The 16,636-nt window shown below is 48.8% G+C and overlaps 7 protein-coding genes across 7 annotated transcripts; 3 read left to right on the top strand and 4 right to left on the bottom strand.

The window, feature by feature from the left end:
• Nucleotides 1-279: 279 nt before the first annotated feature.
• EI90DRAFT_3152751 (uncharacterized protein) lies at nt 280-2,149 on the bottom strand. Its single transcript, XM_039065812.1, has 9 exons — nt 2,011-2,149; nt 1,713-1,957; nt 1,634-1,646; nt 1,564-1,585; nt 1,359-1,510; nt 1,221-1,308; nt 906-1,166; nt 618-850; nt 280-562 (listed from the first exon to the last, which is right to left on the bottom strand). Exons 1-9 carry the CDS (start codon nt 2,065-2,067, stop codon nt 530-532), a joined length of 1,104 nt encoding a protein of 367 aa, XP_038918746.1. The 5' UTR covers nt 2,068-2,149; the 3' UTR covers nt 280-529.
• A 563-nt stretch (nt 2,150-2,712) lies between these two features.
• Nucleotides 2,713-4,092, top strand: EI90DRAFT_3119979 (pre-RNA processing PIH1/Nop17-domain-containing protein; the record flags this gene model as incomplete). Its single annotated transcript, XM_039063265.1, has 6 exons — nt 2,713-2,717; nt 2,772-3,118; nt 3,208-3,300; nt 3,377-3,427; nt 3,563-3,809; nt 3,879-4,092. 6 exons carry the CDS (start codon nt 2,713-2,715, stop codon nt 4,090-4,092), a joined length of 957 nt encoding a protein of 318 aa, XP_038918745.1.
• Nucleotides 3,997-5,384, bottom strand: EI90DRAFT_3046804 (uncharacterized protein; the record flags this gene model as incomplete). The annotated part of the gene is made up of 4 exons (XM_039059501.1): nt 5,060-5,384; nt 4,857-4,992; nt 4,639-4,792; nt 3,997-4,559 (listed from the first exon to the last, which is right to left on the bottom strand). Coding segments are annotated over exons 1-4 (573 nt in total), but the record flags the coding sequence as incomplete, so codon positions are not given.
• Nucleotides 5,385-6,001: 617 nt separating this feature from the next.
• Nucleotides 6,002-7,525, bottom strand: EI90DRAFT_3119977 (uncharacterized protein; the record flags this gene model as incomplete). Its single annotated transcript, XM_039063264.1, has 11 exons — nt 6,002-6,075; nt 6,137-6,213; nt 6,284-6,399; nt 6,467-6,672; nt 6,735-6,797; nt 6,856-6,868; nt 6,922-6,945; nt 7,001-7,032; nt 7,086-7,094; nt 7,153-7,321; nt 7,403-7,525. The coding sequence occupies 11 exons, from the start codon at nt 7,523-7,525 to the stop codon at nt 6,002-6,004; spliced, it is 906 nt and encodes a 301-aa protein (XP_038918743.1).
• Nucleotides 7,526-8,880: 1,355 nt separating this feature from the next.
• Nucleotides 8,881-9,671, bottom strand: EI90DRAFT_243511 (uncharacterized protein). Its single transcript, XM_039053028.1, has 4 exons — nt 9,643-9,671; nt 9,382-9,584; nt 9,249-9,300; nt 8,881-9,180 (listed from the first exon to the last, which is right to left on the bottom strand). The coding sequence occupies exons 2-4, from the start codon at nt 9,492-9,494 to the stop codon at nt 8,944-8,946; spliced, it is 402 nt and encodes a 133-aa protein (XP_038918742.1). The 5' UTR covers nt 9,495-9,584; nt 9,643-9,671; the 3' UTR covers nt 8,881-8,943.
• Nucleotides 9,672-10,328: 657 nt separating this feature from the next.
• On the top strand, nt 10,329-12,407 carry EI90DRAFT_2969277 (Oxysterol-binding protein). The gene is made up of 10 exons (XM_039055644.1): nt 10,329-10,466; nt 10,546-10,628; nt 10,705-10,796; nt 10,856-10,911; nt 10,963-10,986; nt 11,061-11,236; nt 11,315-11,407; nt 11,460-11,875; nt 11,931-12,021; nt 12,078-12,407. The coding sequence occupies exons 1-10, from the start codon at nt 10,390-10,392 to the stop codon at nt 12,191-12,193; spliced, it is 1,224 nt and encodes a 407-aa protein (XP_038918741.1). The 5' UTR covers nt 10,329-10,389; the 3' UTR covers nt 12,194-12,407.
• A 3,297-nt stretch (nt 12,408-15,704) lies between these two features.
• EI90DRAFT_3046795 (uncharacterized protein) lies at nt 15,705-16,634 on the top strand. The gene is made up of 3 exons (XM_039059500.1): nt 15,705-16,161; nt 16,210-16,279; nt 16,359-16,634. The coding sequence occupies exons 1-3, from the start codon at nt 15,950-15,952 to the stop codon at nt 16,575-16,577; spliced, it is 501 nt and encodes a 166-aa protein (XP_038918740.1). The 5' UTR covers nt 15,705-15,949; the 3' UTR covers nt 16,578-16,634.
• The last annotated feature ends 2 nt before the right edge of the window (nt 16,635-16,636 follow it).

The following is a 16,636-nucleotide window of genomic DNA, read 5'->3' as shown; positions in this document are numbered from 1 at the left end:
CCAAAGTATAAATCGTTAGCCAGTGCAGTTTTTGGAATGCGACCACGTTTGAGACTGCGATGACATTTATAACAGACCTGAAGCGTAACGCTGGAGGGAGACATTGACACCACACCTCCGGACACAACAGCATATGTTGTAAGAGTGGGTGGTATAAGTGAAATTGACTTGTGTGTGAGCGAATGCGACAAGAATAGCGTGGCGACGGCCCCGACAGGACGTCGAAGCCTCTTGATTTGAAGGTAATCTCGTTCCTCATCAACTTTAAATTAATGAGCTGGAGGACCCTGGTTATGTAGAATTGGCAATAATAGAGGACCTCGTCATCAAACGCATTCAATCAGGGTCGAAAATTTTACAAGACCCGCTACAGAGTAGCGGGAATAAATCTATGTACTCTGAGCACATTGTATTACAAATGGCGTCGTCTGTTCAGTGGCAAAGAACGCGTTTTAGATGATCAAGAAACGAAGGCTTCCAGAGCAATCCCCCATTATCCGGGGCCTGAAAGGCCTGGGTTCGTTCAGACTCAAACGGAAGAAGTGCGTCGAGCAAGAGCAGCCTAAGAAAAGACACTGAGCGACCAACCTCCACGAATCTTATGGGAAGGTACGCACAGAATTCAAACGTTCCAAAACCCTGACGGTGGTTTCCCAGCCGATGCAGGCATCGGTGATACTAATACCATACTGGAGACCCTCAGGACCCTCAGGTGGAACATCCTGACGACCAGCATTGATGTTCGACTCAATCATTACCCCAGTGATAGCCGTGGCACCAGCCTTCAACTGTTCGCAGATCACATCAACAACCTTGGGCTGGTTGTTATGGTTTTTGAGCGAGTTCCCATCTTAATACTACATGTCAGTGCAACTGGCGCTAGGTGTAGGAGAGACAACACGCACGGCTAGCATCAACCATGATGCTCGGGAAAGCCTCAGGTCTCGCTTTTTTGAGGTCATTTTCGACAGCCTGAACGGACTGTGCGTCATAATTCGTTCCCTTTGTGCCACCACGAAGGATAACGTGCAGATCGGGGTTCCCGGTAGTCTTGACAATCGCTGCAAGACCTTGGTTTGTAACACCCATGAACGCATGGGGATTTGATGCACTGCGCATAGCATCAACTGCAACACGGACGGAGCCATCAGTGCCATTCTTGAAACCTAAAATGACGCCAATTAGCATTGGGTGATAATTACGCCCTGAAGGCAGCGTACCAATGGGGAAAGATACACCGGAGGCGAGTTCGCGGTGAAGTTGAGATTCAGTGGTGCGTGCGCCGATGGCACCCCAACTCAAGCAATCCTTCATAGCAATATCAGCGCTTATTCGCACCCACAAGCATAATACGTTACAGCAAGGAATTGTGGCGAAACCGTATCCAAAAGCTCCGAGCCAACAGGCAGTCCCATATCAGTGATGTCACAAAGAAGTTGTCTGCCGATACGAAGCCCTTTGTTGATTTTGAATGTGTTGTCAATGTCGGGATCATTAATCAACCCTTTCCCTGTAAACGAAGATGAGCACTTCTGGAGTTGAAATTGGTGAGCACAGACCCACAGCCAACGGTCGTGCGTGGTTTCTTAAACAGGAAGTCCTATGTCAGCGTCGAGTCTCAAGACAATTGAACAAGACCGACTTCGCTATTTGAAAATGGCAGATGTCAGCCATGTGCGTGAATGACTCGTCCAGAAAATTAGGCTACTCACAAATATGCACGCATGACGATGAAGAGCCCACCTAACGATGTCGCGAGCTCTTTAAGCCTGAATGAATAATCCAAGGCTAACTGAGGAGAATGGATTGAGCAAGGCCCGACGATGACAAGTACACGGGGATCGCGTCCAGCGAGGATACTGGCGGCAATCCGCCGCCCATCAGCCACCGTTTTAACGGATCGGGGAGTAAGAGGAATTTCTTGACGAATCAAGGCCGGTTGAATGAGAGGATCGTACTGAAGGAAAACGCTGTGATGGTCCCAAAGTCCGATCGGTCGCCGAAACTCACGCCTAGGATACGGGTGTCGTCGATGACACGACCATCTTGAGCAAGTGTAGAAGCCATTAAGAAACAGAGAAAGTAAAGTAGTTGGTGGAGAAAAAGCAAAAGGCAAGAACACACAACTTCTTGCAAATCTGTCGTGAATCAGATACTTTATGTATGTAGGTTGCGGCATTTTCCGTCCGACGTCGGGCCCGAAGCGCAAGGCGCGAGTGTGGTCCTGGTAGAAATGAACTCTCCTCACGCTCAATGATCATTGTGTCGGGGCGGGGCGTGCGACGAGTACGGTGTCGCAATATTATGAGAAAATATCCTTCATGACGCCACTCAGGACCCGAAGCGGTTGGAAGTACACAAGCTTTGATGAAAGCGCGTTGGATAAATTAGATAAACATTAGGTCCAGAACATCGCAATGAACAATGCCTTTATAAAACTAGTTAGGGAAATCAAATGCTTAATGGAGTCTCACGAAAACCCGGGTACATTATAACTACTTCGACGCAGAGGATCGAGTCGCGCAAATATGAGCTAACGGGACAGACGGGGTCGAAGTCGATAAGTACGGGATTATCTCCACGATATTGTAGTCAGATTGCTCAACCAGCGTGGGCGGGCTTGAAACGTCGGGAATTGCAAGCGTAGGCGGCCATTGCCGTTCATCGATTTGGCCAACCTCTACTAAAGTAGAGCAGAAACTGTTGTGTGAAATGAAGTAAGAGATCATCATTGTGTGCCAAACACGTCCCCCTCACCAATGTTCCGAAAGTGCGCGCACGAAGAGAGTTGAACTAAACCCGGTGGCCGGATTTGTTGTAAAAACTATATGCCAGACGCCAGGCGTCTACACCCCTCGAGGACTTCCACCTGATTCCGATACCAAAAAACAGGCTCAGGATGCCTCAAACAAGGGGATTCTAGATATACCTGAGCCCGTGCTCAAATCCATCCCCGTTCCCGCTGGTTTGAAGATCTTCGTTAACATCGCGTATGACGATGCAGTGCCTCCACCGCCCAAGGCATCCGAGAGCGACATCCGGAAAGCGATGGCCGGGGATGACGGTGCATACTATGTTCCGGTCATAGTCAGTGATGGCCGGGAAGTCCTGGACAAGGGTCTGTTTTCGTCGCACTTTCCGTCATCGACCTAACTAGTCACGATTGGTTCGGTTAATGAATGACCTATGATTCCTCGCACTTCATAGGGGGGAACGCTTCGTTAGTTTTTGACACAATCTTTAATACGTCCATTCGTGAACGTGTATCGAAGGATCTCGACTACAGGACGTTCATAACAGGTAAGTCGTTAAGTTAGCGATTGACTTTTTCTAACCATGCACTTTCTGATCTATATGGCTCTGCCTTGTCCCTAAGAAATTGCACTAGAACGGGTTGAAGATAAGAGTGGTTTGACGCTTGGAAGAGGTGAGTGCCACCCAACCTCTGTCAAGTGAGTCATGAAGGTGTAATTCGAGCATTGTAGAGGTCGGAACACCAAACATAAAGTCAAAAGGCCCTTTACACCAAGAACAGTACTTGTGCCGTCATATTGGTCTCCAGACACTGCTAAGCCAGTCGCCGCCTCGTCCTCAAAACTTCTCATCGAAGAACTCGCACCGTCAGACTCCAAGTCCCCTTCCTCCTCAAAGCCCGCACCAACCTCCATCCTCAAGTCATCGAAAGGACCGCACAGTCCACGGTTGCAGACGATACCAGTGCCAAGCCTCTTCCTGTCTGGGAAATATCAATCGAAAATGCCACTCCAGACTTACGTAGAGCAATTATTACCATTGCGGTCCCTCACCTGGTAAGCTCATTTAGTCTAAATATAGCACCCAAAATGTACTTTCCTACTAATTTGTCCTTTGCAGAGTAGGGAACACCACTCGGAGTGCACGGTTGATCTTGAACCCAATCGGCTTATCTTTACGTGCCAGAGCCTCTATGCTCACCTAGACGTACCTATTCTGACTTCCTTCAAAGCTGCAGCGACGAACACAAAAGTTGGTCTTAATGTAGATGAAGCCAAAGCTCAGTGGATCGTTGGGGAGGGGAAGTTGGTCATCACAGCGCCGATCACTACGTCTTGATGCAGGTGTGCAACCATAAGCGTAGCATTCACGTTACGGGCAACCCACCTGGGCATCGGAGTTCCTCGTCAAGAAACACCACTGTTGCGTCTTGTCTTGTGCTTGTGCTTGCAGCCGTATCTGCCAGCTGGAAACAGTGATGGCTAACAATCGATGGGTCAAATATTATTGCTACTCCTGGATCATCACAAACGGACGTTCGTGATGTTAACTACAAATCAAAAGCAAAGTTAGACTCAAGGCTACATGTATCACAATTAACATGCAATGTCCGTGATACAAGAAACAAAACTGGCTGCAAGAACCTCAAAAAAGTTCTGGTATATGGTGAATACAACAACAAAAACCCAGCGTTAGATAAATCCCCTTTGGTATCCGTCCTGACGAAGAAATCCTATAAGATATTTTTGCGATAAAGAACGAGAAGTGTGAAGCAGACGAGGAGTATTTCGGTGGCGAGGATGGCTCTAATGTATTAATGAATGAATCGGTGGCACCGTTCAGTTGAAACTTTGAGGAACATGATAAGGAAGCGAGTTGACATACATGCATCTCCATGCCCACGTATCATCACGGTCGCGCAAACGAGAGATTATTTCTGTGGATTGTTGGGGTGTATTCATTCCAGCTTCAGGTTGGTGTGATGTGTCAATCTTCCGCCAGAGAAAGGCACCTCCTACAGCCCAGAGCAATGGGAAGACTACCAACATTAGGAGCGCTCAATCAGAGGTGGGGACGACGGGTGAGGATAAACCAGAACGCACAGAACCCGAGAATAAAAAATATCCGCGGATAACATCGTCCTTCGGTTTCCTGCGGTGAGGCTGGGGTGGCGAACGTCGAAGCGTTAATCCAGGGTCCATCAGTAGGCTTAACAAGCTCGATAGAAGGTTGTGGTCCCTAGAGAGACGATGAATGAGCGACTTCAACTGAGGAGAAGAAAGAGAGGGAGAGTAACATTACGCACAAAAGAAGGTGTGGATGCCGCAGAACAGTCATATTCGTCATTCGTCTTTTCAGAAGGAAGTCTTATCAAGAAGGGTCTTAACGGCGGAGCTCTAAGGTTGGGGCTGGGGGAATGTCTTGGAATGGGGACGTTCTCGAAGACTGCCGAGTTGACTCTGAACAAGCCCGAATCGGGGCCATTGGCAGTGCGAGTGAAAATTGGAGCAGCCAGCCGCATAATGATAGGAATAGACGAAGTAAAGATATCCTAGGGAAACTTTGGAAGGGTATAGATATAGGCGAGATATCCCAGTCGACTCGGACGAAGAGAAGGTGAGGTAGTTGGGAGGTCCGGAATGAAGAGACCAAGAGAAGAAGTAGCGGCATATATAGGTCAGTTACAGAACAAAGGAACACCGATTTACAGCAATTGTTAGGGGTGGTTAACAATACCTCATTGACAATGAGATGTTGTTAACCACCCTAACCAATGAGTCATCCAACGCGGATAATAAAAACTGTTTGGAGCGATTCTTCTACATTGTGAGGACAAAAACAACGAATTGAATCAGAACCAATGAATTGGTTCACATGGTCACGTGCTGTCAATAAATCAGATGATCTCAACGCTATGCCTTAGAGCTCCCGCCTGAATATTCTTCTTCCCGTTAAAGAGAGGCTGGTCACCTGCCTAGCCTGGATGTCGCATTATCCGAGCCGCGAAGAAGGATGAACACTACAATTATGGGTCCTCATTCTTGTGAGCACTACTCACTATGAATCGAAGACCCGAAGCTTGCGATGCTCACTACAATAGAGTTGGGCACAATAATTCTCTGATCAATCATCCGAACCTGCTGTGAAAACTTGGAACAGATGCTTCTGTGGCAATGGAGATATTATTCAATTCTCATCACCATCCAACATACAAATCTTCAAAATCAATGTTGCATCTATCGGCACCTTAAGAACTTGAGAGGGTTTCGAGGACAAGATTTGGGAATTTTTCTACAAGAAGCGCCTCCGACAAGTTCCACACTTTGTGAAAAACCTTTATCAGCACACGACAAAACAAATTAGACTATCAAAGCGAACTTACGATCTTCCGCTAGTTTGGGATCTGTGCTGTATTTCGTTCGCCATATGGGATATCCATACGCCCCAGGGAGAGTATCCCTGGTGCACGAAGCGCAGGAACAAATTACGATGAAAAACCAGTGAAAACTCAAATATTTAGTCACCTCACCATAAATCTTTTTCTTCGATCTCTGAGCTCGTGGCTGCATAAAGAGAAGACAACGCGCCATTCGCCGGACTAATCAGGACCTTGCGAATCAAATTTCCAAAACCCCAAGGCAAGTGCTGGAACAAATCTGCATATTCCGCAGTCTCACTACCGGTAAATGGCAACACGTTTTCGCTGACGTACCAGTGTCGACGGTTCCTGGATGTACCGCGATAGCCTTAACATCATCACCACCTCCCGCTTGTTGATTTCTCGGGCAAAAAGGATATTGGCTAGTTTGCTCTGCGAGTATCGGAGGCTCGGAGGGTGCGTTGTCCATTCAAGATACTGATGGCCGAAACGACGATTGACAGCCTGTTTTGAGGTGAAATCGGGGGAATGGAAGAGGTCTAAAGGACAGTGTTTCAAGGACTAATCAATCAATTCCTTTACGAGCCCAGAAACAACGAACCAAAGAAATTATGCGGTGAGCTGTGGATGAGAGCATGACGATCCGACTTGGACGTCCAGATGCCTTGATGAGGTGCAGCGTCACAAAAGATGCGACATCATTGTAGAGGATCGATGTTCACCTTGCCACTCTCTCTAAGAAGCGGAAGCAAGCGCCGAACAAACAAGAAATGCGACAAATGGTTCACTTGGAATTGTTGTTCGTAGCCATCCTGATATTGTTGTTGTCAATCATATTGAGGCGAGCTATGAAGTAGAGAACTGCACCTTGGTTAGCTGGTAGGGAGGCACCATTATGCCTGAAGTGAATGAACCTTAAGCGCGAAGTAGAGCCAATCGGATTCGTATTTACCGGCGTTACCTATGGTGCCGAGTAGATGAATGAGATGGCAATGCCGTAGGGTAGGACCATAGCTTACATATCAATATATCCAGCCTTTTCTCCCTGCTAAGAAATGCGTCGGAGCACTTGAGCACAGATTGCAGGTCATCCAAAACAAGCTGAATGCAATGGAGATCAAGTGTAGCCTCCGGGTGGGCTTCTTTCAACCTTTGTATAGCATCTTCTCCTTCGAAGGTGTTCGGCACCTACATTCACGACGAAGAGAAAACCAAAGTCAGTAGGCCGGGAGTGACGTAGAGATAAGAGAAAACGCACGCTATCCACACTTTAGCACCATGTAGTGCTAACTGCCGCACAGTCTCGAACCCAATTCCATTGTTACCCCCCGTGATCAATGCTATCTTCCCCGTCAAAGACGGAATTTGGTCTGTGCTGAAAGGTAGCGTCATGATAAACAACGCGGACAAGTTCTAGCAGGAAAATTTAAGGGATGCGGGACCCTGCAGTCTAGACAATTCTACGGAATTGCGCCTTCATTCCTTGCCTGTTTGTTTTCTTTGCTTCCGCCTCGGGTGTGCGATCCCGAGGGAGGTTGGAAACGTGCTCACTTATGTAAGTAGCTTTTGTCACAGGAGAATGCATCAGGAATGCATTCGGGAGAACAAGGACAGGGGAAAGTTCTAGATTCTCGTGCCATCATATTACATGCGCCGCGGGATATAGACCCAATATGAGCATCACTCCTGCCCATGGAAAATTGTGCTGCGTTCATGACAACAGTACTCTCAGGCTACAATCCCGCTGATCAATTACACAATTAACGTCGACTCCTTATAGCGAGAGAATATTGGGATAATACTTCTGAGGCAGGGTTACCATTTCAAAGCGTGGGATTGTGGTCAGCCTGCATGCTGTCGCGTCGAGCAGAGGCTTTGACAGTCATGATGGCAGCTTCGGCGTGCATTTATGTGAGATCCCGGATACAATCGTGGAGAAGAAATCGGGACTCTGACGTGTTATCTCAAGGTGATTTGGCGTGGTCCTCAAGTCTGATATCAGAAGAAATCTTCGAGAGGAACCTGGGGATTTTCATGGGGCACTTGGTGCTTCGTTGAAAACATTGGGGAATATATCTGCGATGAGAACCTCAGACAATTTGCGAAATCCATTTTCAGCGTATGACAGGCATATGGACCAAGCAGGCTTGCGATCCTCTGCGAGTTTAGAATCCAAACTGTATTTCGATTGTCGCATGAGATACCGGTACCAAGAAAAGTATTTCTGCCTTGTGAAGTGCAGGATCAATTACCCATGCAGGATCCTTGACGATTAAATTCCTTTCGATCTCGTAGCTGCATCGGGGGGAGCCGGTGCGCCACTCGCGGGAGTAATGCAGCGCCTGCGGAACAAGCTGCGGATCCTACCATATCTGCGGATCCAGAGGCCCCACTACAAGCACATCACAACACACCACTCCTGTCGACATGCCAGTGTCAACACCTCCCGGGTGTGCCCTGACCTCACCACCCTTGTGCACTTGTGCTTGTTGATTTCTCGGGCAAGAAGGATATTCGCTAGTCTGCGAGCATCGGATGGACCAAGGGAGCGCCATCCATTCCTGACGGGTTGGGGTGAAGGCAGTGAGTTGAAGAACTACCACAAAATGAGGCGTGCGGCCCCTGCAGGGATCGCGCGGGTTGCTGCTGTAGGCCCGAAGTGTATGTGTCAGCGGCTGGGGTGAAGGGTACCGTCGTGGTCAGCCCTCGTGTGGAGTGGAAAGGCCTTATTGTGTCTCGGCCGGCAGTTCAATGAACAAAAGGCAGCGAAGGGCGTTGAGTCTTGGCGGCTCCCAGTCCCTGCATTTTGCTCAGCGAAAGGGTGAGCATGTGGATCGAGTCGGCACGTGGTGGAGAAGCCATGGGTAAAAGAGATGGTGGAGAAAGAGGAAAGAAGGGGGACGGTGGGGCTTGGGCCCGCAAATCTGCCGGCCAGCTTGCTCGGGGCTTACGGGGCTACCATTGGCATTGCCACTGTCGCACCTCGTTGTCCTAGCTCCCTTGCGGAATCCAGCTTTTTTCAGTACATCCTCAACGACCTTCATGAGCTGATGACACGCGAATCCCATGTCAACCACAAACAAGGAGTTCCACATAGAATACGAAATGGCCACACCTCTTCTGCCTTGCGAACTACCTTCTCCGCAAGTCTGCCGTTGAAATCTTGGCTATCTCAGAAAATAATCAGAGGGGATTCGATTCGGGTGGAGTCGTGTAGCGGCTTGAAAATGCTTGGGGGGAAAGCCTACAGTTCAAGTCGGGAGTCAAATGGGCTCTTGCCAGTCGTCCCATAGGAACGCAGATTCATTGGAATCGCGACATTCGTCCGACTGAATTCATCAACTAATCGTGACTTCCCCATCCCTTAGGGGCACAGTGTGCTTGTCTATGTGGGCTTTGAGTGCTTGTGGCGCTGTGCACAAGAACGCCTTCGTCCAAGAATGCTCGGTTGCTGCAGAACACCAATATGTCATTATGGTTATCACAAATCGCATGAGAATCTCACCCGCTGCTGGAAATTTACAGAAAGACCCGAAGGACCCGGAGACAGTTCAAAGTGATGGGCAAGTATCCGCCGTGCTTCCATACAAGTGCGTCTACACTCGTTGGGCGGTGCATGAAGTGGACCATCCGCAAGAAAGGTTGAGTATTCGGCCACATGAACATCACAAGCACCATACAACGCTCCAGTCAAGGAACGACTTCGGATGGCTTGTGTGAGCAGATCGTGATTTGGGGGTTCACGCCTCATCATGGAGAAATAATTCCAACAAAAGCAATGAGAGAGTTATCGGGGTCTGGATTTCGGGCACTCTTCATCAAGGCGCTGGAATATGGCGTCTTCCCCATCGGCAGGCGGAAGGCAGCTACTTTGCAAGTGTGTCTGCATTCGCCCTGACTCACCCTCTGTTTCCTCAATGCCTTCTGACTCCTGGTTCGGGAGCCTCAACCGCCACACGCACCTTGCTCAGGTTGGCGAGAGTGTCATGGATACTCCTCTTGCGCTTATGGCCGTCGGTGTGTTTCGGCAGAGAAAATGAAAGGTTTGCTCTCGCGTTTGGTGACTTACTGCACCTTTGAGTATCTCAAGTGTAGAATGTAACACTATCGCACCGGCATGACCTGAATCGACATTGAATATTTGAAACGGTGCACCCATACATTCCTTAGAGATCACGGGCACAGCCTTATTTGGCGCAGCAACTCCATAACTCGGTTTCTCGCCATCACTCCAGTTCGTCACTCCACAATTTGCCATGTCTTCAGAACCCAGCGATGCCGGTGCAGGCGTCCCGCAATCACAGCGCACCTCATGGACTCAATTCGTCAAGGCGTAAGCACATCGATCATTACTTGAAATGTCGCCCTTTGGTTCAACTCTCCTCGTTGCAATGTTGCCTTGTACGATCCAGGATTGCCTCGTTCTCTGGAGACCTTTATAACATGACAGCGCCTCCGTTTATCCTTTCTCCCGTTTCTCTTACTGAATATCCTTGTGAGCTGTCGTCATTGGAGACGCGACTGAGCAAGTGGCCATTTAGCCTGACCGCGATTCATTTCCGATTCAACAGCATATTGGGGCGAAAGGCCTTCTCTATTCGCAGCTATTGCAGATGCACCTAATGAAGAGGAACGTCACGTCCGAGTACTGAAATGGTTCATCGTAAGTTGATCATCATTCTTGTGCACATCAACGCTGGTTTCTCATCACCGCCCAAACAGTCCACTCTCAAGGGTCAATACACGACCCGAAATGACCAGATGGGATCGGAGAAGAAGTAAGCACCCCAACCCCCATTTCTTCGCTTTGATATGACGGTCCCGTCAAGGCCCCTGAATCCTGCTCTCGGCGAGTATGTGTATAAAGCGTCCATATTTTAGCGCCCAGCTGACCGGCTCCCTTTTCGTGTTGTCGCCTTCTCGATAGACTTTTCTATGGCCATTGGCCCAGCGTTGCTGGATCAGGGGAGCAGACCTTGGTCGTTGAACAAGTCTCCCATCACCCGCCAATCACGGCCTACATCATAGAGAACAAATCGAAAGGACTTGTTCTTCAGGGGCATAATGCACAGAAGACCAGCTTCTCTTCAAGCACGCTTAATGGTGAGTTGTCTCGCGCCTGAGCTTATTTTTTGGGGGTTTCACGTGCAGTGATCAACTCGTTTTTGGGTTAACTTCTAGTTAAACAAGTTGGACACGCACTTTTAACCGTAACACTCCCTAGTGGAGCGACGGAGACGCACCTGATTACCCTCCCTAAACTACGTATTGAAGGTGACAATTACGGATGCCCATTTTGCGAACCAATATGCTAATGCCCATTCAGGCATATGGTATGGCTCCCCATATGTCGAGCTGACAGAAAACTCGTACATCGCCTCCTCGTCTGGATACTACTCAATGATCGAGTACAAAGGCAAAGGTTACTTCACTGGAAAGTCGCATTCTTTCAAAGCCTTCGTGTATCCTCCTTTGCCCAGCCCTGCATCTGTCGCCGCATCTGGGGAATTGCCCACTCCGTCAACAACCCCCAAGTACGTGGCTGAGGGTACATGGACGGCGACCAGCAAGCTCAAGGATGGGCGCATTTTCACGGACGTCACTGGGCCCAGAACAGAGATCATCGTCAGTGACATCAGTGAGCAGGACCCGATGGAGACCAGGAGGCTCTGGAGTGAGGTCTCCAAGGGTATTCGGACGGGTGACTTCGATCTGGCCAGCAGGGAGAAGACCAAGATTGAGGTATGTGTTCTTCACTAGATGAGTGAGCAGTGTTAATGCTAGTTTTTAACGGCAGAATGCTGAGCGTCAGAAACGGAGGGATGAAGCCGTGGCCGGTACTCCCTGGAAACTTCAGCACTTCGTCCGCATAGAGAGCGATCCAGAATGTGAGACTAATTTCTTGATACTGCTTCGGGCGTAATCTCAAACACCCTACCAACAGACGCTCGCCTAGGGAAATTATTCAAAGCGAATCCACCAACTGAGGACGCTTGGGTGTGCATCCGCCCTGAGAGCCAGATCTTACCTTCTACCGAGCCTGATGAAGAGAAAAACTAAACCCTGGGTCTCACGTCGTGAACACTCGTAGTCATTGGATCTCCACATTCGTATTGTGAATGCCTTGGCTGCGTATTCACCCCGTACTACGTAGCATTTTAGATCCCACATGTGGGGATACTAGCGTACATGGACTATGCATCGGAATATATAATCCAGAGATGATTGCTTACTACAACATATGGTTAAAGTTCAAGGAAAGCTCGGAATACATAAGGAGCTGTGATCCGTAAATGGGTGAAAAGGATGTGACTTGAAGACAAGCCCGAAGTGTCATGTAGCCAGAGTGGCGGCGATACTCCAAGCCTTCATAATTGAAACGGATCGAAACCTAAAGAGGGAGATTCCTCTTTCAACAGTACTTGAATTTCATCGACAAGCCTGTCTTCTTGGAAGCCTTTTACTCTTTCGTTATCCAATGTACCATATCCAGATAGACCCGACAATGCGAGATGGAGTGGGGGCAATGTCTCAGCAGCCTGCTGTCGATACTCCAAGAATGCTCGAATGCTATCGAAAGGATATCTGTCGTGCGCGGCGGATGCGGCAACAGATAACCGACTCAGTGATGACAACGAGTACGAGCTCTCCATGAAAGAGCTAAGAAAGGAGGAAAAGAACCTTCCACCTCTTCCAATGGACAAAGTAAGATTCTCGAGGTGTTCGCATGTTCGCAGCTATGGTGAAAAAATCAAAAAATCAAAAAACTCGCATTCTACACAAAGCAGAGCACTGACCCAGCGAGCATACATCGATGCGGACGCCACAATACCGGGCGGATCACGGTCTTGGAAAGGAATGCGAGCGTAGGCAGTGCGCAAATCACAAGTCACTAAGGCGCTGACGATATGATCCGATAGATGAGGGGCCTTTGTAGCTTGGAGGACGAGATGTTGTAAGTGTGGGAGAACGATAGGCTCGACGTTAATGGAAGCAATCGCGCGGTCGTCAGAAGGTATAATGAGATACTGTAATTGAAGTCTTTCTAGGTTCTGATTCGACCTCAGGGCACTCGCTAATTCGTTAATGGACAATTCAACAGACTCCAAAAATAAGGTGCGGAGCTTAGTGAACTGTGAATACGACACCGTGTGAAAGTGTTCGATACGGAGGTGTTCGACATGGGGTGCGAGAAAATATGCGCTCCGTCGTGATCCGGGGCCCATCACACGCAAAGTCTTCAAATTCTGCATCCCCCCAATAATGTCGGACCTATGCAGAAGTGATGTCCCAAGTTGAACGGAAGACGAATTTATCCAGATAAACAACTTGTGAACTTCTGAGATTCTGAGATGGTCCCACTGGTCCCACAATTCACTTGGATCCTTGATCGTGTCACGATGTGAAGAGTGTCCTGCGATGAGCAGTCAGAAGGAGCGAGAGGGTCGACTAAGTTCTCACCTCGTCCTCGTGTGCAAGATAGATGGTAGGGGCGGCCCGCTCGACGCTGATGCCATGTGTCGATCTGATCGAATGGCCATGAAGCATCAACGTATCGCCACAAAGAGCTGGTTCCAATCGCGACTCTACGCCAGAACGAGGACACTTGGGTTATCCGGAGCAACTCTGCTTCGTGCTGTTGACCAGGCACACTGTCAATGATGGCTTCGAATATAATACGCAGCACGTCAAGTGGTAGACCACATATAGGAGCGGAGTAACCGTTGAGTCGATTGGATATTCGAGTAGCTATTGCTTTGGCACCTGCGATAGCGCATTCTAGCCGCTCAAGCCTTCGAAGCTGAGGCTCAAGGCTGGTGACTTGTGAATGCGACATCCTCCAAGCTCGGCATCTTTGGGGTTCGGCCGGAGATGGAACACCTGACGAGCTGACGAGTGCCATGAAGGTCGTTCCAATCGCATCCGCGTTCGTTTCGAACGCATTTAATAGGGCATCAAGTCCATCCATCATGCCCGTATGTCCCTAAGGTTGCAAGGTTCTGACAGCGTCTGGAGCCCCTGAGCCCGCGTGAATGATGCACAGCCACATGATGGACTTTCTTCGTCCAGATATTGGGACACATCACGGCACCGGATTTCCGATCAATCCTCAGGCCGGATGATAAATTATAAAAATGACTGCTTAATTCTGCTCACGCCAGCAACTAAGCCTCATTTTGACTCTAAGCCCCTCTTGCTTGGATAATACGCGGACACTTGAGATGAATGGGACTGCGATAAAGACCAGTTCTCTTGGGCACTGCATGGTAGTTAAAACTGGTGGAGTCCGTATTCTGCTGCTCTGTATTGGTCACCTCCATAATTCTAGCGGTGTGGCACAGCTTATCTCTATAAGACATCTTTGAACCTGGCAGAGATGACAAACATTGAAAGGTGAACGGCGATAGGGGTTTTGACTGCTCAGAATCAGTGAGTGAAGGTTGTTGATAACTATGCCAGCTGATCGTAGCATGATTCCTTCACGTTGGCTGGGATACGAATAGCTAATGAGGAGAACAGTGGCTGGAAATTATTCGCATCGTTGATGATGGATGCGGTTGCTCGTTTTGATTTGGTGGTCACTGTGTTCTGCCGATTGCTTTTCGAGGACCGGAGATTCCGCTGGCTGCATGCTAATGAGCTGGTTGCTTATGGGGAACGTAGGAAAGTCGCAGGTCATCTGCGAATGATTGTACCTGATGAGCACACACCACAAACCATCATATTGGTATAAACCAGACTTTATTGTGTCTCTCAATGGCTCGAAGTGCCTGTTTCCCCAGAAATACGCTTGGTGCTTTGCCTATGCGCACTCAGGACGATTCTCTCTTCAGATCGCATACGAAAATGCCCCTATAGGTTTTGTTCAGATCGGAGATGGGCAGGGTCATGCTTTACGAATTGTTTCCTGGGACGTGGTGCAGCTATCAATCATGCAGCCACCCTTGATATCATTCCTCCCGCCTCTTTTGGTAATCCTAAAGAGGTGACTACTGCCGAAAGACTATGAACGTGCTTCAACTTTGAAATATCAACCGCAAGTCATCAAAAAATATCCGGGCCTGAATCCGGACCTTGGAATGTTCGTTCCATCCTCTTGGACTAAGGGTTCAGACCTTAGCGATCCACACAACAACTGGATCAACCATTGCACCCCGGAACGATGAGAAATCTTATGCATTCAGAGATGGCTCCGGAGTAGTGGAGTGAAATGATGGAAGTGGGGATAGTGAAGGACGCCGGATTGCTCATGTTTCCCTATCTCACCATCTTTGTATCGTGGCGCCTCCAGTCGAAATAAGCAGATTGCACGTATTAGCGTCCGGTGAGTCATCAACTGGAAATAACAGGGGGATCAGCACATGTCTTATCGATGTAGGCAACATAAAGTGAATATAGGAAGTCTTGTTGTTGTTGTTTATTCTGGATATTTATCCTGCAAACTTTAGGCTGCTCGCGCGTGAGAGCGCCGAGGGCAGGGGTTGGAATAAATACACGAAAATAAAGTGAGAAAATAATAATCTAAGTCCGATTCGGGTGTTCTCATGCGTTCTGACGAGGTTAACTCCGAATGCTGCTCCGCTTTTGAGTCGTCGCGTTGTGCTGGCCGATTTTGGGTGACGATGTCGAAAAATGGGATGGGTTTCGCCGTACAGCGGTGTCTAGGAAGTCTTCATGCGTGTGTTCAGCATTTCGGAGTGTTGGCTTTTGTTTGTGTCGTGCCTTACATAGGCTGTCTTGTGGCCCAAGCCGAATTTAGTACACCCCTCCTCCGCATTCCCTGGCACCAGGGCTAAGACGCTCGCGCTGCCAATTATGTCCTCCTCGCCATCGCCATCGCCATCGCCACCACCACCATCACAACAGCAACGACAACGAGTCAATACCTCAGGAAGGCAATCCATGCCGGGCGGTGATCCCTTCCAATCCCCTTCCACCCCATCCTTCAATCTCTTCGATAATGACCCAAGATCTTCACCTGCTGTTCGAGGGAGTTTTTTGGGGGACGCACCTTTATTATCAAGTAAGTATCGCTCCTCTTTGCAAGTCAGAGAGAGATTCATGGAGAGTTCCAGACACGGGCCCTCTGCAGCTGCACAGATCCCGCATCATTCAAGTCAAATTAATGTCCAATCACCTCTTTCCGTACGTCCCGAACTCACGATGCTCAAGCAAGATGGTTTTTAGCTGAAATTGGTTTATCTGTCCCCCGTTCAACCCAAAGTCACCCACAAACACCGTTCGCTCCTCACCAAGCATAAATTCCAGCATCCAACCCAACATCTCTACACCCCGACGAAGGGCAGCAGCTCCAGGTAGCGGTTCTTCATCTATCTTCGCAACACCCTCGTCACTTTCGCATATCCGTTCCGACCACGCCATTCTCACTGCATTTGACCCGGCTGATAAAGAGTTGTACAATTTATGGGCTCCCAAAGTTTAATTATAGTTACAATTGGCATGAGGGCGATCTGGCTTGTGTGGAAACCGGCTATTCATCTC

This window comes from Cantharellus anzutake, assembly GCF_015039405.1.
Source record: "Cantharellus anzutake strain C23 chromosome Unknown EI90scaffold_12, whole genome shotgun sequence".
Classification (NCBI taxonomy): Eukaryota; Fungi; Basidiomycota; class Agaricomycetes; order Cantharellales; family Hydnaceae; genus Cantharellus; species Cantharellus anzutake.
This window is presented reverse-complemented; position numbering and strand designations above follow the sequence as displayed.

What these genes read in the sequence shown, in the direction of transcription:
- EI90DRAFT_3152751 (XM_039065812.1), bottom strand. Translation starts at nt 2,067, where the DNA reads ATGGCTTCTACACTTGCTCAAGATGGTCGTGTCATCGACGACACCCGT. An exon ending in CGGTGTATCTTTCCCCATTG is followed by an intron (nt 1,167 to 1,220) that starts GTACGCTGCCTT and finishes GCGTCATTTTAG; the next exon opens with GTTTCAAGAATGGCACTGAT. An exon ending in CATCATGGTTGATGCTAGCC is followed by an intron (nt 851 to 905) that starts GTGCGTGTTGTC and finishes TGTAGTATTAAG; the next exon opens with ATGGGAACTCGCTCAAAAAC.
- EI90DRAFT_243511 (XM_039053028.1), bottom strand. Translation starts at nt 9,494, where the DNA reads ATGGGGAAGTCACGATTAGTTGATGAATTCAGTCGGACGAATGTCGCG. An exon ending in TTTGACTCCCGACTTGAACT is followed by an intron (nt 9,301 to 9,381) that starts GTAGGCTTTCCC and finishes TTTCTGAGATAG; the next exon opens with CCAAGATTTCAACGGCAGAC. An exon ending in TAGTTCGCAAGGCAGAAGAG is followed by an intron (nt 9,181 to 9,248) that starts GTGTGGCCATTT and finishes GCGTGTCATCAG; the next exon opens with CTCATGAAGGTCGTTGAGGA.
- EI90DRAFT_2969277 (XM_039055644.1), top strand. Translation starts at nt 10,390, where the DNA reads ATGTCTTCAGAACCCAGCGATGCCGGTGCAGGCGTCCCGCAATCACAG. An exon ending in TGGACTCAATTCGTCAAGGC is followed by an intron (nt 10,467 to 10,545) that starts GTAAGCACATCG and finishes TGTACGATCCAG; the next exon opens with GATTGCCTCGTTCTCTGGAG. An exon ending in TTCTCTTACTGAATATCCTT is followed by an intron (nt 10,629 to 10,704) that starts GTGAGCTGTCGT and finishes CCGATTCAACAG; the next exon opens with CATATTGGGGCGAAAGGCCT.
- EI90DRAFT_3046795 (XM_039059500.1), top strand. Translation starts at nt 15,950, where the DNA reads ATGTCCTCCTCGCCATCGCCATCGCCATCGCCACCACCACCATCACAA. An exon ending in GCACCTTTATTATCAAGTAA is followed by an intron (nt 16,162 to 16,209) that starts GTATCGCTCCTC and finishes GGAGAGTTCCAG; the next exon opens with ACACGGGCCCTCTGCAGCTG. An exon ending in ATGTCCAATCACCTCTTTCC is followed by an intron (nt 16,280 to 16,358) that starts GTACGTCCCGAA and finishes TTCAACCCAAAG; the next exon opens with TCACCCACAAACACCGTTCG.